The 24,182-nt window shown below is 45.6% G+C and overlaps 1 protein-coding gene across 2 annotated transcripts in view; it reads right to left on the bottom strand.

Annotated features, from left to right (window-relative positions):
- Nucleotides 1-19,543, bottom strand: part of epha4l (eph receptor A4, like) — a 51,453-nt gene extending 31,910 nt beyond the window's left edge. For both annotated transcript variants that reach the window (XM_084558779.1, XM_084558778.1), the window contains exons 1-3: nt 19,166-19,543; nt 17,409-17,476; nt 14,327-14,990 (exon numbers count right to left, since the gene is read on the bottom strand). In XM_084558779.1, the coding sequence (XP_084414905.1) occupies nt 14,327-14,990; nt 17,409-17,476; nt 19,166-19,262 (829 nt within the window). In that variant the 5' untranslated portion in view covers nt 19,263-19,543. The remainder of the gene's footprint in view (nt 1-14,326; nt 14,991-17,408; nt 17,477-19,165) is intronic.
- Between the last annotated feature and the right edge of the window lie 4,639 nt (nt 19,544-24,182).

Consider the following 24,182-nt stretch of genomic DNA (forward strand, 5'->3'; position numbering starts at 1 on the left):
CATATCCTCTCATACAGCTCTCAAAAGTCTAACCCAGTTTTTCCACACCATATTTTTTCTACTGTTTCCTTTTTCACCCTCTCGCTAACACTTCTTTATTATTTTTTCTGACTCTCTCTCTGCCCTCTATCTATCTCTCTCTCACTCTCCTAGGCTTTCTCCCGGCAGGCCTCCTTTCAGACTGAGAGGGGTTTGTCAGGTGCCAAATCCCTGAGCTGAGAGATCAAAGGCAGACAAAGAGACTGGTGACTTACTGTTCTATTCTGGAAAGGCAAAAAAAAATGGAATCCCTCATAGACTGGGACATCGCATTCTTCCCATTTTCTCCCCCAGCAGTTCTTTCACTCATTCAGTCCTCCTCTCTGGCTTTAGTCTCTTTCCCCTTTTGTCAGTCTTTCCCCTGCCCCATCCCAATCTCTGTTGTCTCTCGGCTAAAGCACATTAAGAGGAAAGGGGCAACAAGGGTGGAGGGAAAGGCTCGTGGGAGTTAATGAGTATTTTGTCAGTGTGGTGGGGATTCTGCTCGCTAAATTGGCTGCGCAGCATGAGGGGAGGGAACTGGAACTTCTGTTCAAGACGCTAACTATCAATGCAGCCATCTGTAAAAAAACAGGAATGCACGAAAAGCTAATGATACAATGATGGCTACCCACACGCGAGCCAACTAAAACCCGGCTAAGTTTTCCTCTGAGTGGCAACAACCCACACAGCAAGCTTTGAACAGCTATACATGCTCCCTACATCGCTGACAAATAGAACCACATCTACCCACACACCCACCTACTGAAGCCCACCTTGAGCGACCCGCATGCAAAGTCTGATAGGGGAAACTTTTCTGCAGCCTACACAACAAAGTATCCAATACACTGGGGACAGAAAACATGAGAGCAAACTTGCACTACAATAGCCTTCCAAAAACCCAGGGAATGTAACACCCAGCGCACGGCACACAATAACTAGGCCTGCCCAGGCGCAACAATTGCCTCGTTTGTGATCAAAAAAAAAAGAAAATTAAGTTTAAACTACTGCATTTCCCTCCTTTTCAAGACTGTGCTTTATCTTCTTTTGGTGATGAAAACTCAGTCACTCTTTTTTTAGTCATAACAGAGAGAAAGGGCTCTTCAGAAGAGCAGTCAGAGGCGTCCCTCACAAAGCCGCTCTTTCAAAAAACCAAGCGATCGGCTTTCAGGACCTGAGGGCAAGGAGAGTCTCTCCTTCTCCCGTACCTTGAGGAGCCAACAATCGCTATTCAACCAGCCTTTCTACCATATTCCTCTGCCTTTGTGTCTCTCCTATCTTTTTTCTGCTCAGGTAAGACTTCTGCTAGAAAAAGAATACTATTCCAGAGGTCCTTTGTTTACCCTCCTAGCTGCAGTCACAAGCTGGACTAATATATATATATATATTTACTGTCTATCCCCACACAGACATGAATATGATAATAAAAGAGAATCCACATGAATACACCTGAGCCACTAACGTATTAGCAAAGATAACTAGTATCTGACCGTTAGCATCTGTCAGTGGAACAGCAGGAGAGTGGAGCAGGTTAACTCATTAATTCCGTCACTGGACGTTATTAATTACCTCCGGCCCTGACAGCGACGCAGAACCACACGGCCAGCGAAACCCATCAGCGTGATGGATGAGGGACACACGGCCACCGAAACTGATCACCGTGATTGATGACATACGCTCGACACACATCTTGACCTTGACCCGGCGGGGGGAAAAGGTCCTGTACTAGCTGTACCATTCTTTAGAAAGCGAAACCAAAAAAAAAAAGTTGGATAGTGACATCTGGGCTGACATCCTTACTGGTGTTAATGAAGGCTTCAAACAAAAGCCAACGAGGCTAACAACGTTAATAACACACAAGCCAACCTTGCTGACAGTCTCTGCAGCATTGCTAATGGTGGTCACTGCCAGGGGGTGCAGGAGTTGCCAGCACTTTGTCTGTCAAATGGCGAATGATTTATAACTGTATTTTCAGCAGCACCAATCCATCACCCAAGAGCCACCCAAGACGGTGCCCTAATTAAAATGTCTGTGCCTACATAGGCACACCAGCCAGAGAGCCAACCGAGCAAAACACATTGTAAAAAATGAAAATTACATCAAAAGTAGACCCCGAGAACAAAAAAGGGTATATTCAGTGACATTTTGAGGCCATCAAAATACAACAAACTGCTCCCTTGCACTGATTTCTAGTCCTTTTATTCAAATTCAGCACCGGTGTGCAGCCTGAAATGCACTCATTTGTAACATTTCACATGTCAGCAGTGATATTTTTCAGACACTGTAAAAGACCTTTGACAAGGTTATTTAGCATACTGGCATGGTTTCTGCTGTTATATGAGACTAACAACCTATTTCCTGCAACAACAGCGGGACGTTTTTTGATAAGTGTGCACTGTGGTTCCACCTTTACTGTTACTGTTTGGACTGCATTACTGAAAAAATGAAATATTGTTCTGAAGACTTCCTGCTGACCAAGATCCCTGCGTTCTTATTGACACGTAGGCTTCAGCTTCCTCCCTAATTCCTCTAGGCTGGCCTTAAGAAGGAATATTAGCACAATGGTTATATCGCGCAGATCTAAAGTATTCCACCCAGCCACTTCAGAACGTACATGACCACTCCTTAAAAAATGAGACACAAGGTTCTAAAGGTGAATGCAAGGAAGCAAATTAAACTCAAAAGAGAGCTACGAGAGGGAAGAGAATGAATGTTGAAGGCAAAGTGGCCAGAGTAGAGTAGGGGGATGGACAGACCAGCGAGAGGTGCAGGCAAACAGATCCATCTTTGTCTGGTGGAACACTGTTTGACTTGGCTATGTTGGGTGGGAGCCACTCAGATTCCACTTTTGCCTCTGCGCCAGGACCGCAATGGTGGCACCACCCAAAGCTGGGCGTAGTGCCAACTGACTAAAGACCTTTTGTGACCTAAGATTCACACAGCAGGTGGGTAATGGACTATAATTCAAGGCAAACAAGACAGAGATGCAAACAGAGGCTTACAAACCTCTACACACCTGCACACTCTCAGGTATGAACACAAAGCCCTTCAAAGGCCCTCTGGACAACACAGATTCACTTTGCAGTACTATGCAAGCAAACACACACAAAGACACACCAAACTGGCTTTGTGTGACCAGCGTAAGCACAGGGACAGCAGCGCAGCGGGGGGCGATTGGAGATAAACAAACTCGGTCACTGTATTGTCTTTGTCCAATTTCCTCAAGGTCTCCAGGGGGCTCGAGTCCCATGTTGGACGTGTGCGTGTCTTGCATGTGTGTGTATTTAGCGTGCTTTCCTGATATTGTTTACAGTGAAAAGAGCTGCATTTCAATTCAGTTGTGACATGCTGAAAAAAAAAAAAATACCTAAATAAATAAGCAGATAGATGGGAGTATGCTAATGTTGTTGTGCAAGGGGACACTCACATGGGCGAAAACGCACACACCGCTAAACAATTGGGAGAGTTAAGGAGAATGGGGCAGGAAAAGGGAGGATGTGTGAGGAGAACACACACAGGCACACACTAAGAATAGGTGAGGAGGAAAGGAAGCGATAGGGAAGCAGTCTCAATGGGGCCTCATAGCCAGTTCTGTAAACAAGTGTAAACCACGTGTCACACTGTAGCACAAATACATAACAATCCGCCGCCAAGGCCCAGAGTGCATGATGGTCAATGCACAGTTTTGTTTAACTTATTTTGAGTTAATTGCTTCGTTGGCAAATGTCACCAAATGAGCCTAAAGCTAAGAGACGGCTAAACTGTATCTTGAAAACTGTTACAGCATGATGTCATAACAGGAGAGCTGTATTGCAGAAATAAACCTCCAAAACATGTAACACAATAGCCTATAGCTAAAGTGAAACAACCCAAAATGAAAACTGTTTCCTTTATGAAGGATACAGGCAGTTTATTTAACCCTTAGCAACAGCAGACGACAAGTAGGCCTCACCCTTGCTGAATATCTATTAAGTGGCCTCTTGATCAAACGCAATACCATATTAAGAAAGCTTAAATGTGGGTTTGCTTGCTATACCATCTCTAAGTAGTAAGTCATATTACACACACACCTCACGTACACATGTGACACGCGGTACGTCAAATGAAAGTGCAAACATCTGTCAGCCCTTAAGCATGCAAAAACACATGCAAAACTTTAATTGCCTAGTTGTCTGCGGTCTCGGGGGCAAGTTTAACATCAGCCTTGACGTTTGTTTTTTTTTGCGGCAGCTTGCTGCGTTATGGGCAGGGGTCGGAAAGGGTCGACTTACGGGTGAAAAGGAAGGTATTTTTAGGTTGTTTGTTTAGGTAATCTGCTTGTAGCTCCCAGACGACAGCCTGTCTGGGGCCTCAAAACACCTTCCATTGTGCATGTGTGCATGCATGAGTTTGTGTGTGTGTGTCCCTAAGAGCGCTGCGCTGCCATTGTGACTGTGCATTGTGCTTACATGCAGTTATGTGTGTGTGTGTGTGTGTGGGCTTTGTCAGGGTACATAAAAACTTTCCTGGGTCACTAGTTATTCAACAGCTCACGTCAGCCCAGTGACAGTCTGCTGGTCCCCAGTGTGGCTGTCACCGCTTTGACCTTTGACCTCTTCTGATGTCACTCAGGCCTCACTCCCCCCAGTCCGCTTTCCCTCTCTCCCTCCCTAAACAGGATCGAGGTCATCGTGGAAGCGATACCACCCTCCCCGCCAACTTGAAACTGTGTCGACTCCCGTTTGCACGACATGGCTTGGCATGATGTGTGTGTGTGTGCATTCCTATGGTAGTAGCGTACATGCGTATCCAAAAAGTTTGTTGCAGGGTGCATGCGTTGCCCTCCCTAACCCCGGGCTAGTTGAACCTGGCCTTGCGGGCGGGGTGGTACAGGGCGTGTAACAAGAGCCTGGGGTTAATGGCCGCTGCTTAGACAGGGTTACCCTACTAATGTGTTTTACCCTTTAGCTTTGAAGTGAGGACAGACACGCAGGCACAGTGATGATGGGGAGAGGCAAACAAAGGGCCGCAAGGTTAAAATGCACATTGAGCTTTGAAGTAAACGTGTGGGCATCGCTGGAAGATGGCCAGAGTAGACTTTGTTGTGTTTTGTGTTTCTTGGACTCTTCGCCTTCTTTCACTCCAAGTATGTCTAGCGCTCTTCCTGCCGTTCCGGTTATCTCTAATCTTTACAACTTCTTTCATCACTCAGGTGACGCTACTTGGCAGCGGTGTCGTTGCAGGAGCAATTCCTTGCAGAACTGCCGTAAATCACTTCATAAATTCATTTACGTTGTTGCTCAAGACTTTAAACTTTGAATCTCGCCACACTAAAACCTAAACCATACACGTCACACCCAATCCTGATCTTTCACCACAGCAGAAGCCCTCGTAGAAGAGGAAAGAAGAGTTCATCTGTCTGAGCCTCCATCTCAATGAACAGTTTAAACGGTCAGTGCGTCTACGGTCCATGCAGTCCCGGAGATATTGACTGTAATATCAACCGCAGCTGCCAGAGGTCGTGACACAACCACACCAGTCTTGTTAAAAGAGTGATCGCCGTCTGTACCCACACACCCCTCCCCCCCACTTCACCTTTCGCGTCTCCAGCTGTTTATCAGGGCCACGAGACAGGAATCAATTCATCTCCCCCTCTCCTTTACTCTCTTACACACACACACTGATTCTGCCATACACACACACACACGTCGGATATCTGTATGCCCTAGTTTGATCGCTATCACTTGCTTTTCTCTTAATCTCAGTCCTAACTGTCTCTCTCTGTTTTCTCTGCCCTCCTCTTTCTTCTTACCATTCGCATACCTCTGTTGGTCTGAGCCTTCAAGGCACCGCGTCTCTTTTTTTTCCCCCCTCTGCTTCTAACAGTATTTGACAACTCCGCAGATCAGGAAGGATCAAGGCTTTTAATCCCAGAGACGTGCCCTAGCATGGACACACCTCTGCCTCTAGCCCGGAGAGCTGCAGCTTCAGATCCCCCGGCACCGCGAGACCTCCACATCCACCAAATTACATTTCAGCTCTCCCACAGAGAGGCTGCACCTCACAAGGCAACCGCACGGCGCGTTTGATGCACACGTAGGTTTGCATTTTGGGTGTGAATGCACATCGCATACGGAGGTTAGCCACTTGATCTCAAAGTTCTGGGCAGAAACCAAGTATAGGAACATGTATGTGTGTTACAGTTTGTGTAAAACAGCAATAGAGGAGTTAAGTTAAAGTTACATGAAAGGTTCAGCACAGCTCTCATGTCTGTGTAATAAATATGAACTACAGCTCGCAGTCTTGGCATGATCACCTTTAGTTTGGCAGGATTGAAAGGTTTAAACGCCACAATTCAACCATGGCTGCCACAGAGATGAAGTCAGTCAGAGCTTAAACTCATTTGTTACATGGCTACTGGCAGTTGGAAACAAAACATTGTGCCACAGTTGCAGAACTCAATCAGAACTGACCAAGAAACCCTTAACTTTGTTTGGATAACCCAAACACACAATTAACCACACACATTTTCACCTCTGTGATAGGAAATCTGTGACCTAAATGCATCTTATAAGTTGCCGTGTTCTCTCTGTGTGTTTTTATGTACACGAGATTGTCCTTTCATCTTCTCGTCAAGAAACAAGTTGCATTCTGGTGCACAAATTCACCTTTTTAAGTGTTGTTTTATGTCGGCGGCAGCCTCTGAAGTGCTCCACACTCGTCTAACATTGTCTATAATGAAAAGGACATTATTTCCAGAGCCCTGGATGCTAAAAACATCTCCTCCCACATCACGACTCTAAAGCGCTGACACATGTTGCTCACGAAAGTGTTCCCTTGCTACAGCCTGCATGTATCCCTGAATCCAAATCACATTCTGCGTATGTTCTTTCCAGGGAGAATGAACCAGAGTGTCATTTCCTGCATAGGCTTGATTAGAAAAAAGGGGATCTCAGCTCATTAAAATGGGCACTGCATCCAGTCTCAGGGCCCATCAGATTACACAGCGGCCCTTTATTGCAAAGGCTTTTTGTCATAACCCCTAACTGATTGCTACGGAGCAGCCTTTGATTTGGCCACCGAACTCTGCGCCCCCAGAGAACAGGGATGACGACGGAAGAGAAGAAAAGACCACCTACTATTGGCCCGGTATGATGGAGGGAGCTTAAGATAGAAATCAGCGGGAGAAACAGAGAAGGAGAGATAAAACATTTTCAAGGTGTTTGCAATCAGCCTCCCATTGTCAGATACCGAGGGAGAGCTGGCCGTCCATCTGACGAGCTGCTGGGCTGCTTTGTCTCCGGGCTCAGATCGCGCAACAAGATTGGAACGTTAATAGAAGTTTATGATACAGCATGCGATATGCCTGCCGAGACAGATGCACAGAATAAATATAGGACAGATAATGGTTCTGTCACACAAGTAGTCTGTCTGTCTGTCTGCACACACACGATCAGCAACATATTGCTCCGGATCAAAGGGATTTCTGTGCAATGGTGAACCCACGGATGAAGTGCAGAAAAAGAACGGTTGCCAGACTGGAACTAAATCCCCCCCTCCACCCCGTGTTTTTTGTCTCCCTTTCTCGCCCTCCACCTCCCTCCCTGCATCCTCATCTCCTCCGCTCTTCTTGGCGAGAGGTCTGTTCTGCCTCTCTCTCTCAGCACAAAGAAGGTGGCAGGGGCCCTCTTTCTCTTTCATAACCGCTCTCTCTCTCTCCAAAACAGTCCACCCATGCCCACTTGATCGCTTTCCACTTCTCCCTCTCTATCCGTCTTTCTCTGCCCATACATCTGTCCATCTCCCTTTACAAACCCTGCCTCTTCTCTCCGTCAGTCTGGCAGCCGGGGAAGAAAGCAGGTTTTCGAGGGAGGAAAAATTTGAACGTGAGCGAGGGATAAAGAGAGGGGCAAGGGAGCAAGAGGGAGAGTGTGCAGGAGTGCAGGAGAAAATGGAGGGAGAAGAAGGGAAACAGCCGGAGGAATGGGGAAACGGCAGGGACGGATAGAGGGGAGGGGGGGTGAAAGGACTGCAGGGTTGTGTTGGTAGAGAGCTGGGGTATTGATTCAGGGCCTTTTGACATGCTAATTTGCTTGCTGACTGCTTTAATCGCTCCCTCTTCCCATCGCAGGGCTTCAAAGAGAGGATGCTTTTCAAAAAGATGAGGGCAGAGGAAAAGAGAGGAGAGGAGAGGAAAGGAGAGGAGAGGAAAATGTTATCATCGTACCAGATCCCCATTTTGACACTTCCATGACACATATGATGCTGATGCCAGCTGATGTTAGTTGCACTGAAAACACACTCTTCCACACTAAATAAAAACTTGTTATCTTCGTTCATTGCAATTTGAATTTTAAAAATGAACTTAAGGATTGAGTGTTCCTTCACGGACTGAAAATATATTTTATAACCCAGCAAGATGTCAGAAAAATGTGTACATACTGTAGCTATGTGGTCTTTTCTAGTGAGAAGTGACAATATATGAAATGAATACTGCACCAACCGTGGGTCTCTCGGGCAGCTTTTGCATTTTAAAAAGAGAACACAAAATATCACTTTAATTTAATGTTTAAAAAAGGCAAATGTGAGTGTGATTTGATCATTTTTCCAGCATGACTAAACTACATAATTAAGAGTTTAAATGAAGCATAAAACAAACACTGTCTATCTGCAGATCTTATAAATAAATAAAGATTAGTATTCTTTAATCCATTTACAAGGAACATTAGCCTGTTAGGAATTTAAATGACACCTGTTGCTATTGAACTCCATTCAAAACAAATGAATAAGTCTAATTCAGCTGTCAGCTTCTCGCACAATAGCCTGTATTAAAATATTGTTTTTGATGAAACAGTTGGGATTATTCTTCTTGTTTCAAATGCACTTTCCTGCAACTAGCATTATATCCCTGACGCAAGAACGCGGTACATTCTCAAAAAGAGTTAAATTTTCATAGGAAAAAATGAGGGTTGAGAACTCAGTGGGCGATAAATGACTTAAAGATGAATATTCGTAGCAGCGTAGCCGTACACGCTGCGGTGTGGCCGGTGCAGCCATGGGAGCACTACGACTATCAGCCCGGGTCATGCTCGATCACCAGTGGCTTCCTGCCCTAAATAGGGCACGGCGAGGAGAAATAGAGAGGGGTGATGACTGTCGAGAACTGCAAAGGGAACAAACACAGAGGCCGGACGGCAGCCCAAGCAGGAAAAACATTTCAGCACCTCGGCTAATGACGACTGAATTACTGCCACCAGCCGCCCTCCATCTAGTCAAGGGAAGATTTGTGAGTGTTGGGAGAACTTTTTTTTTTTTTTTTTTAAATCGTTTGAGGAGCTAAACAAGAACAGAATATTAAAAAAAAAAAAAAAAAAAAAGGCTTTCAGCAATTATTGCGGCAGGAAGGAGAGGGAGGTGGGGGATCGCTCATGAGACATTTTGTCCTCTCTCGCAGTATCTGTTGTTCTTCCCTGCTCTCAGTTGGTAATAGATTCCTCGCCTCTATTCAGCAGCACAAAATGAGCCTCTCTGGTGGCAGGGCGAGTGATGAGTACATTCACCTCCATTCTGCTGCACTCTGCTCAGCTCGGCTCTGAGAGTGTGTCTGTGTGTGTCTAAAGCACACCAAAGACTGCGGGTGTGTGAGTCTGCTTCACATATGTGTCTACGAATTCTGAGTTTATCACTTAACGTGTTGGTTTTTTACACGTGTGTGCAGAAAGATATTTGTTTTGGGTTATTTTTTTCTGCATCTCTGGCTGTGCGTGGATATGAGCGAGCACATTCCCCCGATCGTTTCTTTCGCTGCATGTGCCTGGATGTTTATACTGGGGTTTTGTGTGCACACGCACATGTGTCACTTGTGCATGTGTGTTGCGCGGGAACAATGACGGGTGATGATGTTGAGCGTGCTGCTCCTCGCTGCCTGCCTCCCAACAGTGAAGGTAATCTCATTATTCAGCCCACTTCCTGCTGCTGCCACCAGAGACAGGCTGACGAGCACTAACCACCTCGGCGGCCGGCACACAGAGAGGGAGAGGGGGAAAAAGGAGATGCGGAGAGAAAAAAAGACGGTATGAATGGGTGAAAATTGCTTAGAGAAATTAAGCAGGAAAAAAATGGAGGGATATGGAAAAAAAGAGACAGAGACGTGTGAAAGGAGAAGAATGCTCATAAAGAGCCATTGAAGCGACAAGAAATCTGAAGAGACGGAAGACGCGGGACACAAAAAAACAAGCAAGCAAGCAACCATGTCAGCCTAAAGGAAGATGCAAATGCTTAATTTGTGTATATGCAGAAGAAAGGAGGAAGGAGGAAGAAAAGCGCGGGGAGGTGGGGGCAAAGTGAGGGACTGAGTCGGTGTGTTTAAAGCCATCGGGGACCAGCGGGCTAAATAGAATTACGTGGTGAATTTAGAATGATGCTCCCAAGCGCATATTTAACACCGTCAACAGAGGGAGCGAGAGAATGGGAGACCCAGATGCACACACGCACACACACAAACACGCACACACACACGCACAATGAGCGGGGCACAGGAGAGAAACTTCATCCCAAAAACCTCTTAATCCAGTGCCATTGAGAATTTCCAGCTCAGCAGAGACTGCGGGTAGGAGGACGGGAGGCGAGGCAGGGGCCCTCAGGTGAGAAAAAAGGCTCTGATTGTACACTGACATCACAATCGGAGCCTGAGCCCTTACCCGCACAGTACACACACACAGTACACGCACACAGTACACGCACACACACACACAGGAAAATTAAAGGTTATGGCTGTGTTTTGGTAAATTAATTAATGATAAAATTGAAAAACAGTGCAAAGGGTAAAAAAAAATGATGCATTGTGAGCCATGAATAAAGTGTGCGTGTTTATTTTTTCATCTTTCAGGGACACAAATCTGTTGACATGGTAACATTGCGGGGACCTGCATTTCTTTTGGAACCAGAAAGCTTGTCCCTAGAATTTGAATGTCTCCATTTAAATAAGGTTTAGGGGGATAGACACGGCTGTTATAGTTTAGTAAATCACCAGGATGTGTATGCAAATGAATGTACTTTAGTCCTAAGAGCTCTGAATGATCAAATTTGGTTTTAGGGTTTAGTTTAGAATCAGGTTTAATTTTGCAATTATGAGATTATGGGCTACAGAGCGCAATGAAAATCCTAAGATAAATAAAAGCACAAACTGGTTTATGTTTGCATTGATGAAAGGGTATTGTTGGGGACCGGTTCGCAGCTCAAGCAGGAGCTAGTGTTCTGCAGAGTCAGAAGCATCTGTCACCTTCAAACCTTAACCAAGATATATTCACAACAAACTCGCCATCAAGCACAACTTGTGGCCAAACACGCGCACGCTACCTGAAATCTGCTGATTTTTGTGAAAACACACATCGCTGCTCCACGGAGGCAAAACTGCTACCAGACACGCTGCTGGTCGGAGGGCTCTCTCGCTCACTGACAAAAAAGGCAGTTAAGCTAATTACCATTCCCCCGTAATGACATACACGGTGCTCACTAATCTCTGCCTCCCACCACATCGTCCACACCTCAAACAGTAGGGACCCCCTCACCAGATGAGGAGCGAGAGGACGCCCTGACCCCCGCAGAGCGCGGGGGGAGGTGGTTAACAGGGAAAGGGATCCCAAACACAAACACGCAGAGTCCCCTCTCTCTCAGATCAGGCGTCCCCTTGGCCCTCGCTGCCCTGGTGCCCCTCTTGCCTCGGCCCCAGGAGTACACCCCAGCCACCTTTGGTCTGTCTCGATCACAGACACGCATACACACTCCCCCGCCGCAGCTGTCAAAACTCTGACGTCTTAATTAATCCTGGATCCACGACCCTGTCAAACTCAGCGGCAAGATGGATGCAGAAGGGGACGACCCCTGACCTCTGCCAGGGGTGGAGTATACAGCTCCTACATGTCCCGTCAGCCTACCCCCAACCCCAAACATTACCAGCCTCGGTCGGCTCTGCTGCTGCCCCAAACAATGATGGAGGAGAGCCCATTCATCCTGGGCTGGGAACCAGGGGCCAAGGTGCCCTTGTAACCCTGCACGTACAAATCCACACACAGGCATGTGAACACACACACACTCACACAATTGGGCTTCGTGCACGGTAGAAAAAAACGTTAAAAGAAAGTGTTTAAACTTCATCAGGCCTCCTTATGAGAGCATACGCTGGCACACTGTTGCACACTTGTTGAAACTTTTTAAAGAGTCCGAACAAATTCACCGAAAACCCACAACTCTCCCTTGATATCCACCCTCCCCCAAAACAAGCCTCTGTCTAAGTCCCTTGGTCAACATGGCCTTAGAAGAATGGAGTCCCTATCCCTTAGAGCCTGTCACTTTGGGGAATATTAACCAGCTCATCAGTGCACTTGAAGACCAACGGTGTCCAGCACCTTTCAACCCTAAAGTCACTGGAGCTGACCCACACTGGCGCCTCAGGGTAAACCCAGTGCGTGCTATCCAGGAATATGAAGTGAAAGGGGGAAAAAAAATGTATATTTAAATATAAAGAGTGTGACTGATGCTAAAAGTGAATGGAGAGGTTTCATTGGCACTGTGAACTTAAACAAACTCAAGCAGATGCAGTGATATGTGAACTAAATGGATGTATTGGCCTGAGCAATAGTGCCAGTGCCAGGGCTGGCAAACACTACAAAAATGCATTACTCATATAAAGTCAAGGGTTCCAAATCCTTTTATTGTCAACTTCGGTGGGTAACAGCTATTTATCTCAACGGGAATTAAAGGGGAGATATGCGTCTATTTCAATGTCCCAAACAAATGGAAGCTAGGATATACAGTATGGGATCTGGGTTCTCATTCTGATCTGAAACATGAGAGGTTATTATAGTAAATTGCATGATAGAAAGCTGGGGAAAGTTTACTTTAACTGTACCTAACTGCCTTCCCTCAACCCTGAGGCTCTCTCTGCTTCTTTGAAGCCGACCCTGGGGACAAAAACCTGGCCAGAGCCATCTGAAACTAGTGACAGAGGAGATGAAAACATCCCAAGTGGATTCTTACAGTTCATATAATTCTTTTTTTTGTTTAGATTTTTTGGGGAGGAATGCACACAAAAAACATCTGTGACTACTTGAACCCATTTGCCTCCCCCACCCCCAAGCAGCCGGTGGTACCCCTAAATCACCAGACCTGTTTGTCATGCAATTAGTCCTCCAAGATAAAGGTTTCCCCGTAAATTAGGAGAGGTGTAGTGGTCCGTCCCCCCTGTTAATCACCCGTGCCCAGCCTCTGACCCCTCACTGCCGCGGCCCGCTGCTTTGTGTGTGTGTGTGATGGTGCTGGTGTGTGGTGAATGGGGTACGCCAATAAACTATCATGGCAGAACTGGCATCCGTTCGTCTGGCCGGTTTACAACTGTGCCCCAGCTTGGAAAAAAAGGCTGAATGTGATCCACAAAACAGCTACAGAATACTACCAGATACTATTAACAATGCAGTCCTGTAAAGCGTGAGCTACAATCTACCGGGTGCAATGAAACAAGCAAATTAAATTATCAACAGCCTAGCTTGAAACCTCTAAAATTCAAAGGCTTCTCTACGCCTCATAGGAAGGCTTTGAATTCACCAACATGTCATAGGCTCTATCATGCTCCCGATTTGAAAAAAAAATAAAAATCTAGAAGGCACTCTGCACTGACCTTAAAACCTCATCAAAGAGCCTGGTATAGAATCACAGCAAGCTGAGACTAGAATAATCGTCCACACAGGGCTATTCCCCTCCTGTCAAATAGCACTATTTCGACCCCATCTCACAGCTGTGTATTTTCACTCCTCTCATACCTGCTTGGAATTATAAACCCTTTCTCTCTACTTCTCTCCCTCTAAAGCTGTCTATCTCCTTTACCCAGCATCGGGCTCCGGTGGGAATAAGAGAAAGAGCAGGTGGGGGTGAAAGACACAGCGGCAAGTGTGAACCAGTCGGTGCTCTACCCTCCTCTCCCGGTGTCACCGATTCTCCTGGGATGCATCCCATTGCACAACACCTCCCCGTGGGCCTGCTAATTACTCCATTTACAGTCATCATTGCTTCTATCACCCAAGCAGACACAGGAAGGGAGGTTGCAGAGAGTGGGAGAGCGAGGAGATAAAAACATCCAACAGAGTGCAAGGTGGGTGAATTGAGGGAGGGAGGAGAGGGAAGGACAAAGAGAACAAAACACGGGGGGTAAAGACAAAGAAACACACAGAGGAAGGGAAGAAATTACACTGGTAGGATAGTGTGAGTGTGGAAAGGATTTTGGAGACTGGTTTATTAATTTAGAAAGGGGCCAACAGCCATTCTAGTTCTTTACCTTGGCATTCTGCATTGCGCTCCTCATATCCAGGGTTGCACAGGCAGTTTCCAATGGGCACCAACCACTCTCCGTCGGCCCCACAATACATCTTGGGAACCTCTTTCTCCTCTGAATTATCCACGCACGAGCCACGAACTTCCACAAGCGAGGACGTATCGGCCCCAGTGATGGTATCAGGAAACTGGGCCAAGTTACGCACAGCCAAAGGACATTTCTTGTAGAAGACCCTGACGGAAACAAGCGCAATGCACGCTCCGACATCCTGGAAGGCCAAATAGAAGCCCTTTCGGGTCAGGGCGCCCACGTCCCTGACCTCGGTGTTCAGCTTCATGATGCGATCGCCGATGTCCACCTGAGTGAAGCTCTCGTCCGCGGCGATGGTATCTATCTTGCCGAACTGGTTCTCGCGGATGTAGCGCTCTTTGTCATTGTTGGATTCGTAGTAGTAAAGATTGAAGGTTTCCTTGCAGGTTCCCATGACCCCCGGGAGACTGTTGCAGTCTCGGAGGGTGAACTTGATCTCAATGTAGACACGCTGGGCACCTCCGCGGGGGATCCAGTCACTGCGGAGCCAGTTGTTCTGATTTGGCTCCATGACATTACACACCTGGTATGTCCGGATTGGGATGTTCTTTTCATCCATAATGCTCACTTCCTCCCACTGGGGAAAACACAAATTCAAAATGTCACAAGGGTATCCATAAACTTTATTAAACAGTCAGTCTAGTTAGTGTTTTTGTATTTTACCAATCGCTGCTAAAGAAATTTGTGAGAGAAAAAAAATACTACAAAAGCTGTAAAGGACATGGATCTGAAAAGTACGGCCACCGTGGAGCCAGTTTAAACCAATAATAGGAGATACCATGCAAATACACATCTTGTTAGTAGAGTCAATGTTTGATTTTCAGCAGAGCATTAATTGATGGCCACAGTTAATGCATATTTTATGAATGACATCCAATAGACTTGTGCGGTCCTAATACGGAATCATAAAGACATTATTATTCATTGCTTCCCAACTATGAGGAAATGAAAAGTGTAATTAGCTCCATGCCTCAGTAATACCTACAGTTCAGTTACTTGGGGAGTGATATACAAAATCCTCACACACACACACACACACACACATGGTCGAGGATAGTCCAGCGCATTAGCATAGGTGGAAAGGAAAGAATGCAAACACAGGATTATGTGGATGCAGACGGGCCTCCGAGTTAATGCTAATGATCTAATGGCTGTTTTCACATTTGCATACATGACTGAGGCCTGGAGACGGAGGCACACATGTTCCCCGATGTTAGCCTGAACTCACAGGAGAGAGGGATATACGCTGACGCGGGGCGCATGGATTAAGTTATCCAGCGCGGCCTGGCTTATTTTTGCCGGGAGGGAATGTTTGTTTTACTTATGATAAAGTTCCCCTCTCAACAGAGCACTGTTGAGCAAATACAAGCACGTCTTGAGAGGCTCAAAGCGGCGTGTTCCCTTACGCTTTTTTCACTGCGTATTTTTAAATAGAGTCTTTGACTGAACTGGCTGTAAACACTAGCAGACAGGCCTTTGGCTGCCGTAGCTTCAACCATTTAGAAAAACATAATGGGACAGTGGTAGATATGAGTTATCCTGCCAGATTTGACTTGATGCCTTATCATAAACAATCTAGATTAAAGCCTTATTTCCCCTGGTGTAGAGAGGGATAATGCAAAACATAGCTGCGGCTGCAGGATTTGAGAAAATGTCTATCATTCCCTGCTGTTCCATTCCACTTTGCTCTCTTCCTTCGGCTCCCTCCCCTTTTGTTGTGGAAATCAAGCGGCGCTGAGATAAGGCCGCACCTTTACCCGATAGCAGGAAATAGGGAAAATAAGGCCAATTGGTCGTAATGAGAGGGTGAATGAAGGCCTGCCGGGGCTGCCGGGACCCTGTCAATCACTTGTTTGTGATAAAATGGCCGAGGGGAGGACCCGAGCGCAGCGCAGACCAAGTTCATTTAGAAAAGACCCACAAGCAGAGCCTGCAACAGCTGCACGGGGTGAAAGTCTGTCCCCTGGGTTCTTATTCATTAGCCGACATGATTGTTGCTGATTTGTATTAATTCTTGTAAAACATTAAAAGGCTCAGTTGTGCTCTTAATCACGAAGGGAGCAGCAATTCCTGTCTGACTGTTGAATATTTGTTGAATGTGAACAAATATTAATTCAGCCACCAAGCACATGTTTTGTTTGGCCGTTATTATATGGCTAAACTTGAGGCATGTCACATCTCTCACGTCTTCCTTATACCAAAACCCTCTGATTACTTAAGGCCCTACCACCCATATCCTTTTCTCTTATCGGAGCCACTGTAGATTCCCCAATTAGACTACGGGATCACACATTTGGTCGACCTTACTGCCGGTGTCTTTATAACTGGTCGTCCTGCAGCAAGAGCTGAACCCCACTGCACTTTACCCCTTATTCATCCATTCCAGAGGACCCTCTCTCAGCTGCCAAGTTCCCCCTCTCTCCCTCTCTCCCCCCCCTCTCTTGCTCTCTCTCTCTCTTCAACTCAATGGTGGAAAGGGATATAAAGTTTCTCCACAAAGGCCGATTCAATCCACCGTCTATTCAGGAAACCTGACGCCCGCTGCAGTATCGGCCCCTGCATCTGACCATTACAGAGCGGTTAGAGAGAAGGGGAGAGAGGAGAAAGAGGAGCTGGGGTTGGGGTGAGCGGGGTGCCTATAAACCAATGGTTCTCAAAGTGGATTCCGGGACCCCATGGGGCCCTGGCGGGTGTTCCAAGGGCTCTGTATATAGGCTACAAAAATTAGCCAATTCTTATTTATTTATCCATATTTTAGAGTTCCATAAAAGAAATGATCTAATCCTGAGCCTAACATCCTGACAGTTGCTCAATAAATAATCAACAAAGATATCCCCACGAAGGGCTCACCAGGGCAAAGCCTTATCAAAGAGGGCTGTGTATGTCTTCTGCGGTGCACTCCTGAGCTCCTGCCAGTACTGGATATTATCTCTCTATTTTTACTCAAAAGGGGAGCATGCGTCCTAACAAGGGGACACTTCTTTGCAGAACTTACCCCTCCTTCTGTTGGGTTAGCGACCCATCCCAGCTCCCCCTGTACAGCTCTGGAGTCCAATATCGTGACTGGAAAACAAGAATATGAGAAAGTGAGCGCGCAGTCTCAGACAGTCCATACAGCATCGACACTGGCATATATAATCCAATTAGGCTTAACGCTCCGAGGGAAAAAAAATGGCTTCCTATTTATTAATGACCAGAAATGGATGTTAAAGCGATTTATCAAGTACAAAATATATCCCTGTGATGAACGCCAGTGCAGGGAGAGAATAAAGGCAGTAGGCCCGTGAGTCTTCACGATGTATTTGCATGTTTTGTTCTGCGCAATTCCCTGCTGTGCTTTATGAGCTCGTTTTGATTGATTTACGCTTAGAAAATGATTTTCTACTACTGACAAATTGAAGTTTGCCTATATTGCCTTTCAAATAATGATTTTTCCGTTTTGTTCTAAGCCTGTTTGATTGGAGCCCTGTGCATAAACTTGGCCGCAGATGAACAAAAAAGCATCCAAATCCTTCTAGCAATCTACTTCAACGAGAAAAGTCATGAACACAACATGCTTGAAAAGGTTAATGAAATTTTATTTTTCGATTGAGTTCGACCAAATTTGATTAAATGCATCAATATTTTAGGTTTGCTTTGCATTCAATGAGAATGTTTAATCGACATCTCTTGATAAACGACCAAATAAACGCGCAATAAATGCGCTTGATGTGTGTGATTTTATGGAATAAATTATGAGGAGCGATGTTTTTCACATTTAACTAAACGGAGCCCGCGGTGTGTCGTTGGGGACTTGTTGTGTCAGGCTGCTCCGCTCCGCCGTGCAGGACAGATGCACAAAAGGTTTGGCGAAACGCTCTGCAGAGCACAGACGTGCATCGTGTTGGGTTGTTTAAAGTAAAATAAAGCAGGTCGACTGAAATAATTTGATCTTAATATGAAGTGTGTTATAATCTGTGCTGGGCCTGTTGGATTTGGTGTATTGCGCACCGGGACTCCGAGCAGACAACTCCAGTCCCGAAACCTACCGAGCTCTATTTAAACATCCTGCGATTGATTTAACATCGGGTCGCTTAAACATATTTCTAGCAGATTATAGCCGAAAATATATTGTTAATTGGTGGTGAATATTCTTTAAATCGGTGCGTATCTGGTGCGCAAAGCGGCACAGTTCAACTTTTTGAATCGCCTTTGATTTATAATCTTTCACTAAACGTAAGGTGACAGCAGGAGCGATCACTGTGAACAATTCTGAAATTGAAGATCTGCTTGGTCAGTCGGATGTGAGCCGAATTTTGGTTTCACGCTGACTTGTAAAATCGCTTCATTTCTTTTCCACATGCCACGTCCGTTAATGTAAGTGCTGTGCAACAAGAAATGTTTTTATTTTATTTTAGCAGAGATCAGCTTGACCTTCGCTCTTTCGTCGAGAAAACAGCACATATCGGGACTTCAAGTAGGCTATTCTTGCTCCCAGGCTGGCGCTCTGGCACGATCCTAGCCCCAGCCGAGACCAAAACCACCGATGCGCATTTGGACAGCTACTTTCTCGCTCCAGTTTCGCTCGCACAAAACCCCGCAAAAGTCGCTGCGTAAAGGTGACCGTCGCCGTTTTCCTTCATTAAACTCATCGCGGCTCCGCGCACTCGCAACCGGGGGCCACGGAGTGAGACTCCGCGGCGCAGTCTCACACACGCGGAGCGGGGATGAAGTCAGAAGTCCGCGGCAGTTATTTTCTCCCAACAACCTTACCTTCATTCGGGGGGTATATCCGTGCCGACGAAACAAATGTAGAAATCCCAGGAATAAGAAAGGTGGCCGTGAACAAAATCCCTGCCATGAGTGCCATTTGCGTCGTTGTTCCGTTTTTCTCTCCTCTTTTTCTCTCGTTGCTCTTCTCCCAGGTCCTGCTCTCTCTCTCTCACTCGCTCCCTCTCTCTCCCTCTCTCTCTCTTTCCCAGTGGAATATGGGTTTGAAGCGGGCAGCGAGAGAGAAACGCACCGAGCGCTCCACAGTCAGGAGGCGGGTCTACTTACTCTGTGCGCTCTGACGCGGACCCCGTCAATCCATATAGGAAACGTAATGGGCTTCGGGGTGTCAAATAATCATTAACTACCCACCCGCACCCCCCAAACAACCCACTATCTCATTTACCCATGAACACCATAGTCACACGACTAGGTGGTGGTAATATAAGGTGGCGTTTCTCAAAGACATTCGCCATGCAGGTACAAAAGCTATACAAATCGCCATGACTCCGAGTCATCTACTGACATTTCAAAAATAAAATGTGAGGGGAAGAATCTTATTTGTCACCAATGAAAACGAAAGGAATGTTTGTGCGCGCTGCCTACATTCTGTTTCCCTATTACGCAGAGTTTGTTGTAAGAAACCCACCGCATCCTGAACTCTAAACGAGCAACAGCAACGACTCCTAAACTATTCAGTATATGAGTGAAATGCAGTGCGTCAGTTTTTTTGTTTGCTTTTTTTTTTTTCTGTCCTCTGTGTTCCTCAGCAGCCACACTGTGCTGATCCTGCATGTAGTCTGGCTCCAGTCAAGCGCAGCGCTTGCCCCGGGTGAGCCGCATCGGACCAAGGTCGCCACCTAGCGGCGATGTAGACGCCTGTTCTGCCTCCAAAATTGGATTAAAGAACAAGCATGAGCGTGACCTTCCTAACACTACATGGTATTGCACTTTGTGAAATTGACAATACCCGTTGTGGGATCGGTGGCAGGCCTGTATTGGATTATTGCCACCTGCTATTATTCTAATATTATCAAGGCTTTATGGGTATTTATGATGAAACATACACGCAGGCGCAGCCTCTATTTGAAAGTACAGAGCAGACCTGGTGTCGTGGCGCTGCACAGGTGAATGATGTGCAGGAATTGATGTTGCCTCTGCAGTTTTTCTTTACACAAAGGCTGCATTGTTCAGGTCTGAGAAAAGCCAGCTGTGTCTAGGTTTGTGGTTTGCCCAGGGTGCTCTCGCTCTTTTATGTCCTCCTACACAGGTCTTCTATAGCTCCCAGGAGATGTGCCCATTCCAGTGGCTGATGGGTAACCTTTCAATGATCTGTAGAGGAGATTGTCCCTGCGTGGGCAGGTTAGGGCATTCTGCATCAGCACAGGCTGCAGCCAGTCACCACGGGGAGGCTTCCACAACCCCAACCTGCGCTTTTTTTGGATATTGTGTCTCCTTTAGAAGAGTGGAACGTGGCCTTTTACAGATCAGAGACAGTGATTCAGATGGAAAACACGCATCTCGCCTAAGTGTCCTTGGGAAGCAATCCATATCTGAGAACGGAAAGTCAAAAATAAATTCAACCACACACAAAAGTGCCTCTGCATTGTTATGTGAAATCTGCTATTTTGTAGCTTCCTTTTTGATTCAAAACCCCATGCTTGATGACAAGTCAGTGAGGACTAAAGGTTTAGGAAGATTTCATCACACTGAGCAGGTGTCTGAAGACATTTTTCTAAAGACATTACTGCATCATACATATATGAATGTGTCTTTATGTTGAAATGCTGCGTGTAGCCTCTAGCATCCATGTCCGGCAGATCCCAAGGACTCCCATGCCTTTTAGCTGTCACACCAAACTCAGGCCTCCCAGACTTGGCTATTTGGATATTTATTTCTGCCCATACAAGGGAAAATCTAGGAGTTTTCTCACATGGGGTGATCTCATTGCAAATAAACCTGCCTTCAACAGAAATAGCGTGGTTTTGTTTTCCCCTCACAGATGCCATCAAACATGGAGAGTTATTAAGTACAAGTGGAATGAGAGGGCATGGTTCTTGGATGGCAAAGAATGATTAAAAGGATAAATGGAGAAGTATGTGTGGAGGTTTATGTTGGTCCTCTGGGATGTGATAATGTGTCTTTTTGGGGTTTGGGCTTTCCTGCAAAAGCTTCTTGTCCATCGTAATGAAGCAGATAAAGCATCTGATGCTCTACCAGATTTGCAAACTGCCCCCAAACATTGATTGTTTGAAACTACATCCAGAGAACTTTCCCTTGTTTTCCCCTCATGACATGCCTGGCAACCTTAACCAGCCCTGGGGAGAACCTGGAGGGACACCTTTGATCTTTTTCAACCAATGGCGCCCCAGTTTCATCCAATGGCGGTGACTGACCGCCATGGTGGTCGGGACGGGGTTTTAGTGGGCGGTTGGTGTCTGTTGTGTCTCTTTATTTGAGTCGCAGCATTTTTGATTGATTACACTCCCATCGTTTCCTTTATGTTCCTGTCAAACCAGACGCTTTTCTTGGAGGGCGTGAAGTAGCGCAGCAACCCCCCCCCTCACGCCTTTCCCCATTTCCCTCCCTCTACCAGCCCACTCTGCTTTCTCCAGATGGCATCTGCTGCCCACACATCTGCATTGTGTGCCAATCACGCACACCGACTCCAAATCCTTTGCTCGAGCTCAGACACACACACACACACACACACACACACACACACAAACTCACTTGTCATAGACCATTTTGCTGATACATCCAGACAATATCGGCTTTGGGAAATATTAACTCTCAGTAAGTTATGTCCAGATCTAACACGGTGGAGGTTTTCACTTTTTTAAAAAGGGTATTAAACTGAAATCATATCTGAAACTGGTATTTTTCTGAGCATGTTCCAGCCTAATTAGGAAATGAGGGTTAGGGAGATTAAATTCAAAACATGCATTGAATGTTATCCTCCAAAAACAAACCGCAGCATTACATGATGTAGCTGCATTTCATCATCTTCCATCTACGTTTTAACATAGATATATTACCAGGCAGTCATGTTACTATAGGTGATACACTTTATAATAAGTCAGAATTTTTGTGCGTTTGTGATAGTTCCAAAATTCCAAAATTCCAAAATTCAGAGTTTTGAAAATTAGAATAATAAAAGCTGTATTCTTGCCTATAGGATCGAGAAACCAGACTCCCATTTTCCTTGACAAACATTGCTCATTCTTTCACATCTTCAGGAAGTGTACCATATATTTATTGTCTCCCTTCCCCTGTTCTATTCTCCCACCTTTCTAACTACAGTTTGGGCCTTTGTTCTGACTTCAGTCCTAAATGCCCCTCCTGCCGGCCTGCGACCCCCAGGCTAAGGGCCCTGCCCACCGCCTTCGGATGCCTAGCTTCATGCGGTGTTCCTCGGTCCGCAGTAAGGAAGACAGTCCCTGGAGGTCAGAGCGAGTGGGAGTCAGAGGAGACCAGAAGGGAAAAGGGAAGAGGAGATCAAAGGAGCAGCAGGAGAGCAGCTCTGAACCATAATGTCAGAGATGAGATAAAGTCCACTGGACTGGAAATATTGCTCAAACAAACACATGGACACACACATGCACAAAGCATGCTCTCTATAAACACATTCGTTTCATGTTCCAACTCTGTTTTTTTTCCCTTGCTTATAATCTTAAATAAAATCTCCCGAGGCAGTCCCATTAATCCTCTGTTCATTTTGCCATCTCACTTTAAGTGCCTGTATAATAATGTGAATTACCAAGGGTCGATTTCAAAGAAGTAAATCTCTTTCAGGACTCTCTTTTAATTACATGTTTTTCTGATTTTCCCTCTTTAATGTAGCCTATTTTCCACACCCAGTGTTTTACAGTTGTAACACTCATAAGCCTTGTCAGGTGTTGGCTCTTTATCTTAACAGGACAGCCCTTGCAAATGTATGTGAAACATGTCTGACTCGCATTATGTCCGCGTTTATCTTCCAAACCTCTGATCCACCAGTCACTTTCCTTTTCACACTTTCATTTAAATGCAAAGCATTTGGAAGATGTTATTTGGAGCGACTTACAAACCTGCTCAGTATTCATGATTAAGGCCACGCCTTCAGTTCAACTCAAGTTAGTCATTTGGTACCACTCTCCTTGTACTCCCCTCCATTTTTCTTGTGCAGCACTGTCCGTTTGAAGCCATTTCTAAAAGAGCAGATGACAGTCAGTTGGTTAAGACTGACTCCCTTTAGTTTCTGTGTATAATGATCAAACAATTAAATAATTCCAGTTGGCTAAAAGGACCGCTGTTGCTAGTAGTTTTAATCAGCTGTAGTGAAAGCTAATGTCAACCCTAAAACTCAAAGTTTGTTTGTTAAAGTTTTTAACTCACATTTTGAATAACAAATGTGATGAGCACACGCATGAAATTTAGCTTAAGGACTGAAACTAACGCCACATACCTCACAGAGAAACACAGCATCTGCACCTGCAGAATGTCTTCACAGTTCATTATAAAACAGGTGTAGTACTGGTCTGGATGATTTTCAAACAGTATGCTTTACTTTTAAAAGAGAAGAGGATTGTGAAAATGTGAGACATGAGTTTAATGTACAAATGCTACAAGATTTGGTATGGTTAGCTTAGATTTTCATGAATGTAAACATTCTCACTAAACACTAAAAAAAAGCTGGACAGTCTCTATTTTTGCTCTAAACTGTAGACTTGTAAGCACTACTAATGGCAGACCTATTGCAAGAAATTGCTACATTACTTCTGCAGGTAGTAAGCTAGTTAGCATGACATGCTAACATTTGCAGGGTGAGCCAGATAAACAAATAGTTTAATTAGTTCTTTGCTGTTTTGTTTTTGGTTTTGCATGCATGTGGAGAAATCCCAAACTCAAGAGAGGACAGTCGCTGGTCATCAACTAAATTAGCACTCTAAAGGCTTTTGCGTGTAAACATGACACAGGCAAATTTCTGCCAGTGTCACAACTGAACAACCACATCACGAAGCATTCTCCTTCACTGCCA

This window comes from Chelon labrosus (assembly GCF_963514085.1).
Source record: "Chelon labrosus genome assembly, chromosome: 13".
In the NCBI taxonomy this organism is placed as follows: Eukaryota; Metazoa; Chordata; class Actinopteri; order Mugiliformes; family Mugilidae; genus Chelon; species Chelon labrosus.